The 14,090-nt window shown below is 33.0% G+C and overlaps 1 protein-coding gene across 2 annotated transcripts in view; it reads right to left on the bottom strand.

The window, feature by feature from the left end:
• The window catches only part of Adgrv1 (adhesion G protein-coupled receptor V1), a 548,667-nt gene that overhangs the window by 468,503 nt on the left and 66,074 nt on the right, over nucleotides 1-14,090 (bottom strand). Inside the window, exons 12-20 of one of the 2 annotated variants that reach the window (XM_048811397.1) lie at nucleotides 12,821-12,853; nucleotides 10,828-10,954; nucleotides 10,559-10,744; nucleotides 9,637-9,817; nucleotides 8,426-8,589; nucleotides 7,117-7,240; nucleotides 5,747-6,013; nucleotides 1,018-1,144; nucleotides 222-439 (exon numbers count right to left, since the gene is read on the bottom strand). In XM_048811397.1, the coding sequence (XP_048667354.1) occupies nucleotides 222-439; nucleotides 1,018-1,144; nucleotides 5,747-6,013; nucleotides 7,117-7,240; nucleotides 8,426-8,589; nucleotides 9,637-9,817; nucleotides 10,559-10,744; nucleotides 10,828-10,954; nucleotides 12,821-12,853 (1,427 nt within the window). The remainder of the gene's footprint in view (nucleotides 1-221; nucleotides 440-1,017; nucleotides 1,145-5,746; nucleotides 6,014-7,116; nucleotides 7,241-8,425; nucleotides 8,590-9,636; nucleotides 9,818-10,558; nucleotides 10,745-10,827; nucleotides 10,955-12,820; nucleotides 12,854-14,090) is intronic. The other variant, XM_048811398.1, reaches the window with a different exon arrangement.

Here is a 14,090-nt window from a genome sequence, read left to right as displayed (position 1 = left end):
TTTAGCTAATTGGTAGAGTCTGTGCTTAGCAAACACAAGGCCCTGGATCTACCCCCAGCGTAAAAAATAAATAAATAAAAATAGATAATAATTCTACCAAGAAGGGTACTTTGATATTTAAAATCAGAAAATCAAGATAGACACACTTCTTTCATCAATTGGATTTAAGTTATAAAATATAAAATTTTGTTGGAAAAATAAGAGATGGAAAAACACAGCACCTGTAATGTTTATGAGCTTTAGAATATAAAATTCATTGAATTCGGGAATTTTATCTGGAAAAGCATGGAGAATTATTAGTTTTGCTCCTTCTCCATCCATGAAATTAACAGTTCCTGAAGTTTCATAGAATTCTTGTCCATGTTGCAGAACAGAATCATTCTGGAACAGCTGCCAAGCCACAGTCACATTACCAAAATGTCCTCGGTGCCTCAAAATCCTACATAATAAATTGAATAAAATTAGTTTTTATGAATGCATAGGAAATATAACTCTAGTGGAAGCAGTCAATGCTATCTCCTTAAGTGAACTAGCCAACCAAGAGAAGATGAAATAGAACTTTCAATACACAGAAATGTCAGCTGAAAAGTCTTCAAAGCAGAAACTTGAATACAAATTCTAAGGTCAAGTGGAAAATATTTTAATGATAACTAATGATTTTTTTTCAAAACAAAAGTACAGAATAAGAGCAGTCACTGTGTCATTTTAGAAATGTTTCTGACGATTTGGATAATTTGTATTTTTCAATCTTGACAAATGATGGAACTGGAGTGAGGAGAGTGAGCAGAACAATTTCTGCTTACCAGCTGCAGTGTTTTTGTTTCCATTGATTCTTGTTTAGACAAATGGCAACAGCATAAACAGAGTTCATCACTCATTGAGACTGAAACTTTAAAATTATTCAATTTTTGATCAATTTTTTTATTTTTGAAGGATTAACAAGTATTTCAAATTTTCAGTACTCAACAATTTTTTCATTCTACCCAATTTTTAATTTCCTCATCCAAACAGGCTTACCAAAATGCATTAGTCTTTCCTTCTTCCACTGCTTTGTCTATAGGCTCCAGAGAAAAAATACCATTTGGGTCATCATTAGCTTCAATTATGACTGTAGCTATTCCATACTGATATATTACTGTATCACCTAAATTAAAAATGGAAAAGTCAAAGCAATAAAAAAGTAGGTAGCTTGCTATTTTAATATTTTTAAATTAAGAAATAGTTTTATAATTACAATCAAATTTTCTGCAAGAATTTCCTCAGTGAAGGTCACACAATAAGTGTAAAATATTGCTCTATTTCTCCAAAGATGTTTATGTGTGTGTGTGTGTGTGTGTATACACACACACACACAATACATACATATATATCTGCATGTTTATGTACATTGTGTACAGAGATAACTAGTTTATTGTGAAATAGTTCCTTTTATCCACTGAGAATACATTTAGTTACAGAGGAACTAATTTACTTAAAAACAAACAATACATTTCTTCCAATAAATACATTGCTACAATAGCTTAATTAAAAATAAAAGTTTTTTTCTAATTTCACATTTTTAGGACGATTCATTTATTGCACAAAAATAATGAAGGATTATTTTTGTGCATTAAAATGCTCCTGTCCATGTTTATTGGAATCATCGGCTCAAGCATTTATCTTAGGTCTCTTCCTTCAAACAGCAGAGTCTGACCTGGTCATACATAGAAATAAGCAATTCCAGTGGTGTCAAATTGAATTCCTTTCTTCTCCACACTACCCATATGTTTGGTCTCTTCATCTTACTTCCCTGAAGTCCCCACCACTTTACTTTTGCTCCAAGGGCACTCCATGTGAACACAAGTCCTGCCCAGCTTCACTCTCCTGACTAACTCTTACCACTCTTGAGGACCTGCTTCAAGCAGCAGCTTTTCTGGAATCCTACCTTGACTCCCCAGGCTAAATACCTCTCCACTGTGTTCCCACAGTACTTTGCTCTCTGTTGATCTATCACAACAACTGTCACACTACACTAGTGTCCACACACACACACATACATAAAGATACCCATAAATCCATTGTAAGTCCCTTGGGCAAATGATTCCTATTAAATTCTATACCTAGAAGAACAGATACTCAGTCACTGGTGTTCAGAGTTATTTATTACAGAACTGATACACATAAAACTCTTATTATTAGAAGAGGACAAAACCTCTGACTTTGTCATGGGAACAAATTTCCAAGTTTGCTAAATTATACATAGAAAACTAACACATCGGGAAAAAAATCATATAAATATATGATTGTAATCAATGTCAATCAACAATTAGCCAATGGAAAGAAAATATACATTTTAAATTGTGTAGAAAATGCTAAAAACAAAAATAAAAAAACAAAGAGCATATCATAAAATCTAATAAAAATAAATAAAAAATGATAAAAAACGAATTTTAGCAGGATTCTCCTATCATGTACAATTATAATGCAATATGTCATAGGCGGTGCTTAAAGCTCATTCCGTTCCTTTATAAGATGAACCAATAATATTTAACAGGGGCTTTAAGGGTAGCCACAGCTTTTTATCCATTTAGGACATGTACTAGGAGCAATAGTTCTTAGGCATAAACACCTACGGTCAGCACTAGGTCATGCAGTGTGATGTTTGTTCAGCCCTCCCACCACAGGCCCAAAGGCTCATCAGGTTTGGATGCCATATCAGAGAAAAGAAAAGGAAGACAGAACTAAGAAAAAAAAAATGCATGAATACATAAATTCTTGTCATTCAAATCTTCATATCTAAAGTAATTACATCCCTATATGTCACCATGTTTGGAAAAGTGTCAGAGGCAAATACAGGGAGAAGCATGTAATTCTTCCTATGAAGAATTCCTATGGTAATGTAATGCCACCTCAGACTGGCAACACCCGTACTTCAGGCCAGTAACCCAGTCACTTCTGTGTGCACTTGTATGTGCACTTGTGCTTGCACGCTCTCCCTCTTTTTCTCTCTCTCTCCACACTACCCACCTAACTCTCTCAAAGTCAAAATTCTTCCCCAATAACATAGTTTACAAAATTCACTGAAACTCTTTGAGGAGTCATTTTCCATTCTCTTTATAAGAAATTCAGGATACTTTAATCTACTATTTAATCAATAGTGAAATTTTGTTTCTGATAATATTTTAATTAATTTTAAACCCAAAAATGTTTGAAATACAAAAATTTCACCAGAATTATGCCAAGTAGTTAATAAGTTATTGTTAATAAATATTAATAAATGTCATCCAGAGCTTATTTCTAGAGCAAATGGTTGTAGGATGAATGATCTCATTCCTTCATAACTGTTGTGTTCTTCCCATTAAAAATTTCTGGTTTTCCACTTTTACTTCAACAAGATTATTTTATCTATAGCAATTTCTTTCATTTTAATATTGGGAAAATAATTGGACTTACCAAATTTTTTTGGTCTATGTAAGTCTATTTTTTGCAGTTGTGAGATTTCTTTTGTGGTCATTATTGTACAAAGTCATTTTTTTCCTTAAAGATGATAGATTTTAGTTTCCACTTTTTGGGGGTATTCTTAGTTAAATCATGTGAAAAAATGAGAAACAAAAAGACAAAAGGGGAAAGAGGGGAAAGAGGAAGAGAGTCAGCAACGAAGAAAGTCAAGAGACAGGAAGATGGAGAGAAATAGCAAAAAGAAATATCAGGAGATCTTTCATTTTCTCTGCTTCTTTAAATACCAAAAAGCACGAGGTAGAACACAAGATTGGCATTCACACTGGGCATGACAGGCAGGCACTACAGTGTCCCAGTGTCAGGGGTTATTGCTCACATGGGGTAAGGGACCCTCTCCATGGGAACTAAGCTTGGTTCTGGGTGCTGGAGCCGGAGTGGGGTGCTCAGAGCAGGAAGTTAAAATCCTGGTGGGGTAATCCCTGAGTAACCTTATTGTAGAAACAGAGAAATAGAAGCAATGAGAAAGTGGTTACACACAGGGGAAGTTGGTCACGAGCATAAATATATTAAAGATAATGGGAACTAGATTTCTTAAGGAAATGACAAAAATAGAAAGGGAGGAAACTAGACTGAACCTGATATATTGGATAGGAATGGGAACAATGGCATGAACTGATGATCTTCAACATACATAAGCACAGAACTATAAATGCATGTACATGTATGTACATGAAGGGCATATACCCCCATCTGCACACTAACAGAACCCAGGAAGATCAAAACCTCATTAATAGTGCCCAGATTCTAGTTACTAAATAACTTTCTTCACTACAAGGAACCAGGGCTTCTTGGAAAATGGCTAATTTCAGGAATGTAACAGGAAAAGTACAAAATGAGCTTGGAAGAGCTTGTAATGTCAGAAAGTAAGAAAATGTCCAAAAGACAAAGAAAGTCATCTGAAATAGGTTACCAATGGTCAAATCTGGCGCACTGTGGCCCTGAAAATAAATGATAGTAGTGAAAAATAACTCACTGCGTTAAATAGAAAGTTTAAGTCCATATGATAAATGTATCAATGAAAAGACTGAATATTTTATGAGTAACAAGACATTTTCATAGTTTCAAAGTAACTCCCCACAAAATATTTATTAATCACAATGGGAAACAAAGCACAGTAGAGAAGACTGAAGGTCATCACCTAAATTGTGGTCAAAGTGAACAGAATAATGAAGAGGCAAATCAGAATCTTGTGATGATTTTATAAAGGGATGGATGATAAGAACACAGAATTATTTCTGTGAAATTCCTACCAAGGATTCAAAACCTGAAACCAATAATAAAGGAACAACAAACAAACTCAAAACGAGGGACATCCTAGCTTGTGGTCTTCTACACTCAGCAAAGACTGAGGAATTCCTTCAGACTGACAAAATTAAAGGGACATTAAAATTAAATGCAATGCATAATTAAGGAAAGGATGATTTTTCCAGAATGATATTAAAACAACCAGGGCACTATGAATGGGACCTGGGAAAATAACCCCATAGATGTTAACTTCCTGATTTTGGAAAGTTATGTTGTGTTTATGTTGGAGAATGTCCTTGACGGCAAGAGATACACACTATAATGTATTTAGCAATGATGGGACATCACATCTTCAACTTACTCTCAAAATGTTCAAGGGAAATAGTTCCTTGTAACCCCAAAAGAACAAAATAAATATCAAGAAAAGCTACAGCCTTTCCAATTTACTAAAGACAGAGTCAATACATTCTCAGGGTGCACAGAGCAGAATCAAAATATCCTTCATTTATGGAATGGAAAAGAAGGAAGAGCACATCTTTTCCCCCTTGTAAATTGCCACTCATTTAGGGATAACTCCAGAGAATTATCAAGGAGCCAATTAGAGTCAGCTGCCTACAGAATTAAGCTTCCAGACCAAGTGTGCCATTCTTCCAGATAGAGGAAAAAGCATTACAGGACACTACTAATCCCTAAGCAATGGACCCATAGACAATGCCCGTAGCACCTATAGGTTCAAGACCCACTGCTTTGGGACTTTATATAAGAATTTTCTATTTTTGTAATATTATGAAAGAAAGGTTCAAAAGCATAGCAGGGTGTATATGACACAAGAAGTTTTAACACTTATATCATTCATCTCATTCCTTAAGAAAGCAGTAGAAGACACAATTTTGTTCATGGACAGTCACAGAAAGTACAGCTGGCACAACTACTGGACAGCGGTACTTAATGTCAGAAAAGAACTGAAGGCAACAGATCTACCATAACAACACAGTGTGCTTACCTGTTGAATTAAAGAGGATTATATAAAAAGGCTCATCTGTTTCGGGGATACCATCTTCATTAACATATACAGATAGGCTCTGCTCTCTACTTCCAACCTCAAAAATGAGGGTTTCCTCTTTTTCAGCCAGAACAAAGTCTCCCTCTTTGGCTGTGGCCTTCCCATCTATAGTAGCATACTGGACGGTACAGATAACATCTGCAGATCCATTTCTGAGGACTGTAAAGTTAGCAGTCTCTCCTTCCTGAACCCTCACCACACGAGGCTCTGAAATATCCATAGAGAAGGAACATGTGAGCCTTCAAGATTCCATCTATGTATTTCCAGATCACCTTTTTCTTTTCTTAACAAGAAATTCCCAGTATTCTCTGTGCTTAAAATTTTTGCTCTGGGGCTGGTGCTATAGCTCAGTGGTAGAGCACTTGCCTAGCACGTGGAAGACACTGCGTTCAATCCTTAGCATCACAAAAATAAATAAATAAAATAAAGGTATTGTGTCCCCCCCAAAAATAAAAGAGTTGGCTCTGTTTCCAGCTCTGTCATGAAGCCCCTCTGATTACTTCAACCATCAGTGGCCTTTCTTTTCCCTTAATTCCTACAAAATCCATTGTCTTCAGCATTCATTGTCTGACAGCACCCCTGTCAGTAAATTATGTATTATTTAAAATCTTCTGCCTACCTGTTTGTATATATCATCTTGTAGCTGAAGTTATAAGGTCTCTGAGAATAGGCCTGGATATCTTGTTCTATTTTTTCTACAGCACTTGGCAGAAGCCTGAGTATAAGACTAATTCATTAAGCACAAATTCACTGGAGGCTAAGAATTGTAATCCACAAAATTCAAGAGGTTTAAAAGGTTCCCACATCAGTAAACTGACCTTTATACAACTTACAAAAGTGGGATTTAAGAAAGAATTAGACATCAATTAAATCTCATCAATAAAAGATGCCTCATATAGCAAAAGACAGTTCTAAAAAAAAGCAGTAAATAGAGAATCCTTAACTAATATATCCATTAAATATTAGCTACTATAGTTAAGTGGTCAGTCACTAGGTACAATATCAGGTCCCAAAGTGGCCAACCTCACGCAGAAGTGTTTTCCTCACAGAAGAAAGATATACCTTGGCATTTAAAAGGAAGAACTAGAAATAACAAAAAGCACTTAATGTTACTTTCATTTTGCTTCAGAAGATATTTTGAAAAATGGTTTAAACTTCAAAGAGACTGAATAACAATCAGTGAATGAATCATGAAATAATATACAAGCATCAATTAATTACATTTTATTTAAAATGATCAGTTACAATTAATTTAAAATATACTGTTTAAGAAAGAAGCAAACTCAGTCAAATAAAAATAGCAATACCACCTGCAAAATAAATGGGATCATCATTTCTTCTAATCCTTAGAGTTGCAGTTGTTTTATTTCCCACTTTAGCTCCTCCAGTGGCATTAAGTAGGATAATGGTAAATTCCTCCATTTCCTCTGGAATCTTTTGGAAAAATGGTATCCATTTTAAATCAACTGATTTATACATATAATTACATTATGTATTCCTAAATTATTATTTCTTTTTTTAAAAAAGTTCTATTAACAGTACTAATCTTTACTTCCATTTCTGAGGCTGAAGCTTATGAAAGTATTTCTACAAGACTTAGAACCCCCCCCAAATATTTTAATTTGTATTCATCTAAACAAGCACTTTAGGTGTAATGGAAGTATACATATTTTGTCTTACATAAACTAAAAATAGATATGACCTATATCTATATGTATATAGATATAGCATATGTCTACAACTTTATATAGATATAGGATATATCTATTTATGTATCTATATGTACATACATATATCCTATACAAGTATAGGATATATATATACATATATATATATATATATATATATATATATGATATATCTATATATATATGAGTGTTGTATATATTATTTCTGTAAGAAAATGGTAAACACATTTTTTTTTGCTTATAAGAAAAAAATGGAGCATAACAAAATGAGCACTCAAAAGCCTCTTACATGGTTTACTGAGCTTTCACACAAGCCAGTAATAGAGACCTTACTTCAATGTCCTAAAAAGATGAGATATCCACATCTGAGCTTAAGTGAATCCCAGGTAGGCACTGTTTCTCTCTTACATCATTCTTATGAGCTATGCCTCTCCTCACCCTAAAATACAAAATTGCTGGTCTGTGGGAAAAGAGACAGGCCTTCAGAGATGTTCTAAGTGCATAATCCTGAGGAAGGTTTACTCTCATCACTAAGTTCTTTCTGGTTTTTATCATTAAGATGAAATAGCTTATTGGATGCACAATCAACCCTTGGCACAGTGTCCTGATTCTCAGAATGCACCAGGGTACTCAGAACATGGCCTTTCTCCAAAGAGTCTAAACACAAGCTGAAGCTTAACCTCTCCCATAACCACAAATCCCTGAAGTTTGACACATGAATTTCACCAACCACTATCAGTTCTAAGAGTAAAGAATGACTCAGAGAAACCAAAAGCATAACATTGCCCTTTTGCCTCAATCAGACACTGTCTTACCTGAGCTCTTTATATACACTTTTAACACAAAATGTATTACCAGATGTTTTGTGCTTTAATAAAAGGTAGAGATTGATCAACTACAGTAAGTGGAGAATTATACATGCAACATTTACCTCATCTGGAAGGGAATAAATGGTGATATTTTTTGAAAATTCCTTATCTCCAAAGAAAATTGTCCCTTGCACAGGAATTACGTCTTGTGTAAAGTCTGGACTAACCACCCATGAAACACTAACATCACCAAAGTTTCCTCGATGTCTTATTACGCCATAAACAGCTGTGAAATACAAACAGGTAAACTACATATGAACATTCACTAAACATTAAAACTAGTAAAGAAATCGTTCAAATAAAGTAAAAATAATACTTTGTTATAATAAAATCTAATTTAATAAAAGCCAATTTGCTTAGCATATCCCCCAAGGTTCACATAAAAATATATTATCCTATTTCCTCTCTATAGATATAAAATTAATAAAATTACAAGACTCAATATTTTCCATCATAGTATGGGATCTTAAGAGTCATTTGGCATGGAGACAGATGGTGATTAATTAAATACAACTATCATAAAGTCCTGTAAGAATATCTGCCAAAGGCATTCAAAGGAAGTCTGACCTACCTACTCAGAGTGATTTCCCTGCCCTGACAAGATTTCTTTAAAAACAATATCTTTCTCAATGAATGCAGTGGTGCACACCTGTAATCTCAGTGACTCGGGAGGCTGATGCAGGAGGATAGCAAGTTCAAGACCAGCCTCAGCAACTCAGCAAGACCTTGTCTCAAAATGTAAAACTAGCTGGGTGTACTGGGGTTGTAGCTTAGTGGTACAGGACTTACCTAGAATGTATGAGGAACTGGTTTAAAAATAAATAGACAGATAGATGGAATATTTCTTAATTCTTGCCACTGCAATATTTTCCAGCAGTAACTCCTAGCTTAATGTGTTCTCTATTGACTCATGCCTGGGTGTTTGAGGGCTCTGCATATGGTTAATCGAAATAAAAATATAACTAAAAAATATATAAATAAATATAACTAAAATATATATAACTAAAATATATATATATAACTAATAAATATAACTAAAATATAAATAAATATAACTAAAATATATATAAAAATATATCATCACAATACTAAGGCAGACATAAAAATTGCAATCCTAAATATTATTTTTTAAAGGACCAATTTCTATTCTATGTATAATTTCTAAAGCAGAATGAGCAATTGAAAATAATGGGTTACTGAAGAAATAAACTAAAAAATGATTAATTTCTTCTTCCATAAATAGAAACAAAATATAAGAAACAGGAAAAATTACCACTGTAGATATTATCTGCTTTGCTTTCATTTATTGTCTCAATTAGACCATCAGAAACAAACTCTATAATCCCATGAGGATCATCATTTTTTAGAATCGTTATGTTGACAACGGAAGCACTTCCCAACTTGCTTTCCCTTTCACCGTGGCTGCTGAGGACCACCCAGTAGTGCTCATCCAACTAAATGGAACATGTCAAATTAGTAAAAATGTAAAGTTGACATTTCAGAGCAAATAAAATATGTGTATATTCAAGAATATTAATATATCCACATTTTAAGATACATACAACTCACTGAAAAGACAAGAGAGCTGGTTTTACTCCTAAAACATTTTTAGCATGTTCTCCTATCAGTTAAGAGATACCAGATATACATATATATTATCCAAAAAGGGAAAAGATGAACAACAATCTATTCTAAATGGTAAGAAGTCAGGGACTTGTCACCGATGATCTAGTAGTCAAACTAATAAGAGTAACAAATATAAAATCTACATATGCATTAGTGTGTAAACATTAGGGAACAATATCTGGTTTCACTAATACAAAAGTTAATTTTTTTTCCTTTAAAAAAGTGATTATATAGCAAACTTTCAATTCAAAACCATATCATTAAAAGTTCAGTTAATATGAATCACATAAAATAAGGTTTAACATGAATAAAGCTAAAAGGAGATAAAAACGAATCACACACTGAAAATCTCGGAATGTTTGGTATTTCTCTTTCAAGGACAAAAATACATTATTCTAATTTGAATGAATCTTACTTTGCTTTTTGAGATTGTTTTTTGAATTTTCCAAACATAAGTATTTTTCATCCCTTCCTACATCTTCTTGACAACCTTTAAAATATTTGTGCTCATAACATGATAGATACAATCAATCTTCCACAAAAGCACAAGGGAAAAATAAAACTCTTACCTCTGGTATGCCATCCAGTCTTGAGAGCAAGGTGATTACTATTTCTCTTTCCCCAGGTTTAAATTCCAGAACACCTGTGTTTCCATAGAATTCACTGCTGTCTCTGGGCTCTACTCGGTAATGTAGAAATTGTTTGACGAGAGCCCCCTTGGATCGAATAATGTGGAGCTCTACAGAATCTCCTTCCTTTAAAAAGAATCCACAAAATTTTAAATCCTTCTAGATCATTCTTCTTAAGTTGTGAGTACAGAATAAAGTTTCATACTTACTTTTATAACATAGGGTCCTCTGGAAGCAGGAGAAAATTCAAAAACTCCCCCAGGATCATCATTTTCCAAAATAACTAGGTCGCGGGTAGTATATCCAGATTTCAACACTTGATTTTCCACATTTACCCTGGAGAAGGTGGAGGAAAAAACACACTTGTTATCTTTAGTCCACTTCTGAATTTGGTAGACTTCAAAGGCAATATTTACAACTCTTCCAGATAATAATAAGAAAGGTAATTAGGAATTAAATCTCAAAGCAAATTTATACATATTAAAATCAATTAAAACCAAAACAGTCACATCACTTATGGAAGAACTATTTTAAATTCACTGTATCTTTTCTTTTATACTGAAACAAACATGGAATATGTACCCCAAGAATAGAGTAACAAAGAGTTATAAATGTATTTATAGAAAATATAAAAATTCACAGATTTTATTCCAGTTTTAGAAAAAAAAAATTATTTGCAACATGTGATTAGGAAATACATTTAAACAAAACTTTTTATTTTACGTACACTTTAATTTCTTCTAAAATTTCATTACATATGATTATATTATGTACACAGACTATGGCAAGCCACACTGATTTTTTTTTAAAAATGAATGTAATATGATCATACTTTTAGGGATAGTTTTGTGGCTTTCAATTTTTTTTCTTTTAAAGAAAGAAGAAAATGGATCTGAGAAGCATGACATGTTATAACAATTCTTATATATTTATCAAAAGAACATATTAAATGTTATTTTAAATTTCAGGTTTTATGCTTAGTGTGTAATTAGAATGATCAAAGAGACTACAAGGCTCTGAGGGCGTAAAACCAGCAAGGTCTTAAGAATTCTCAATCCCAAAGCTGCTCTAAATTTTTCCAAATGTCACTTCCTATTGAAATAGAAAGTATTTGTGATAAGATCTCAGAATCACAATGAAACCACAATTTAATATGTAGTAATATGTGTCAAGAACAGTTCACTCTAAGAATAGACAACATGAACTGATATCTTCTCTTGCTTTTGAAATCTGACAACTGATACCTAGCATGCATGTGTTAACAGAAGAGATAATTCAAATAATACAACAATTATTTATTATATTGTTAATAGAGTAACATAATTTTCAGAGCCAATTTGCCCATATTTAATTTATATCAATATCTTCACTAATCAAAATTTCCTGTGTCCACATAAGCTAGGAGATAAGAAAAGTGGATTAAAATACAAAGTATAAAAGTCTACTCAGAACCAGGTACAGTAACACATGCCTATAATCACAGCAACTTCAGAGGCTGAGGAGAATCAAAAGTTCAAGGCCAGCCTCAGCAACTTAGTGAGACCCTAAGCAACTGATTTTTTTTGAGACTCTATCTCAAAATTTAAAAAAAAAAAATTCCTCTGAACATAAAACAAATGAATTTATTTTATTTTTTAAATGTTCTTAAGATATGCTTCCCTTACATAAAATGCAAATTTGAAAACCTCTATATAAAACACAGAGAAAAAACAAGAAATTGCTTAGATATGCTAAGAAAAATAATGGATGAGTTAAGATAATGGGTTACCAATTCTCTGTAAAACAAACTTTAAGATTCATAAAAGATGTTGGGAAAAAAATTTCACTAGTAAAAGCATAATAATTGTTCTCTAGGTTATGAAAACTTAAAATTGTGAGTTCTTCAAAATGTGATAAATTACCACATAATTTAAAATCCTCTGAAGTAAAATGGCATAATAAAATTGTTTCTCAAAGATTTTATCAAAAATTTTAAATGCATTCATAATTTGAAACTATTGGGATGAAAACATCCCAAAAGTTTCACATAGTAGTCTCCTGTTATCATTAGAAAATGAAACTACACACAAATCATGCACAGCCAGGTGGATAAGCACAATTTCTCAAGACTTGTGATCATGCAGTGCAGCCTCATCACCAAACAGTCAGTTGCAAAATAAAATGGTGAATCACCAAAAACAAGGCATTATTTTGTACACTTACCCAAAATACACGACAAATCTTTCAGTTTCTACCCTGTCAATACAGAAAGAACTGTGGGCGGGGGTAAAAGGAGGCAGAGGCACTATTTGCCACATTTCACTGATACTGCTAGAAACTTAGAATGGCAGAGTGAAAAAAAAAAGCTGAAAGAAAGCCCCTTTCTTTTCCCCAAGAGCTACTAATTTTCATTTTATGGAAATGGTGCACACTGGGTCCTATCCATTGAGAAATGCCAGCAAGAGGTTCTGCAGTTCCCGCCTATGGAAGATGACCCGTGACCAGCCAGCATGTCAAGATCCATTCAAGACATTCCTTCCCACCTCTCCAGGGTGCTTGTGCCTGCCAAGCTCTGCACATGCTCAAACCACAGCAGCTGAGCAAATCTCATTCAGTCTACTTACAATTACTTAGTAGCTTTAATTATGTTTTTTAAAGAAACTCCATCCTCAGATGTAATGCCAGTTCTTCGAGTTAGAGAAGTCACAACTCTATAAGCAATCTCTATGTTTCCCTGTTTGCACAGGAATACATTCAAGAAGCCCTAAGATATCATGATAACTTTTCATTACAACTTTATGTCAGGAAATCTAAGCACTTTCAAATCCTCAATGTATTTCATTTTAAAATAGTCTTGAAAAGCACACGTTAAAAAGTAAAGGCTTTGAGCTGAATTTTTAAAGTCAAATGCACCACTGATAAATTACCACATAATTTAAAATCCTCTGAAGTAAAACAGCATAATAAAATTGTTTCTGATTTGGAGAAAATTAAGAGTATTTTTAACTAACTGGTATTGGAAGTAACATAAATTGTTTAGTATCAGGGCAACTTCAGTCTACATTTAATTGAAATACAAAGAATTTGAATTTGACATTAAGAGAATATTTTACACTGTATTATAATAAAGTGTTATTATTTTTGTTGCAGTATTATCCTATGACTCACTATAATCACACTAACATTCATTCATTCATTCATTTTTGTTAAACATGCAAAATTAAAAGGTTTTGATAAAATAAGCACTTTGAAATCATGAATTTTATTCTCAAATTTATTTAAATATTTTTTAAACAGTTAAATATAATTTGCTTATTCTTATCCACACACTAGTAACTAATTGAATCAAGACATTTTAACATATATTTTGATTAATTTTCTCTATTTGAAAAGAACCAACAATTTCTAATATTTTCTACCCTATGATTTTCACTTCCTTGTATTCTATTTTTACCCATAGAAGGGAGAAAAAGAAGCAAAAAAAAAAAAAAAG

Source organism: Marmota marmota, unplaced genomic scaffold (assembly GCF_001458135.2).
Source record: "Marmota marmota marmota unplaced genomic scaffold, marMar, whole genome shotgun sequence".
In the NCBI taxonomy this organism is placed as follows: Eukaryota; Metazoa; Chordata; class Mammalia; order Rodentia; family Sciuridae; genus Marmota; species Marmota marmota.
Note: the sequence above shows the minus strand (reverse complement) of the source record. Positions and strands in the feature narration are given on the sequence as shown.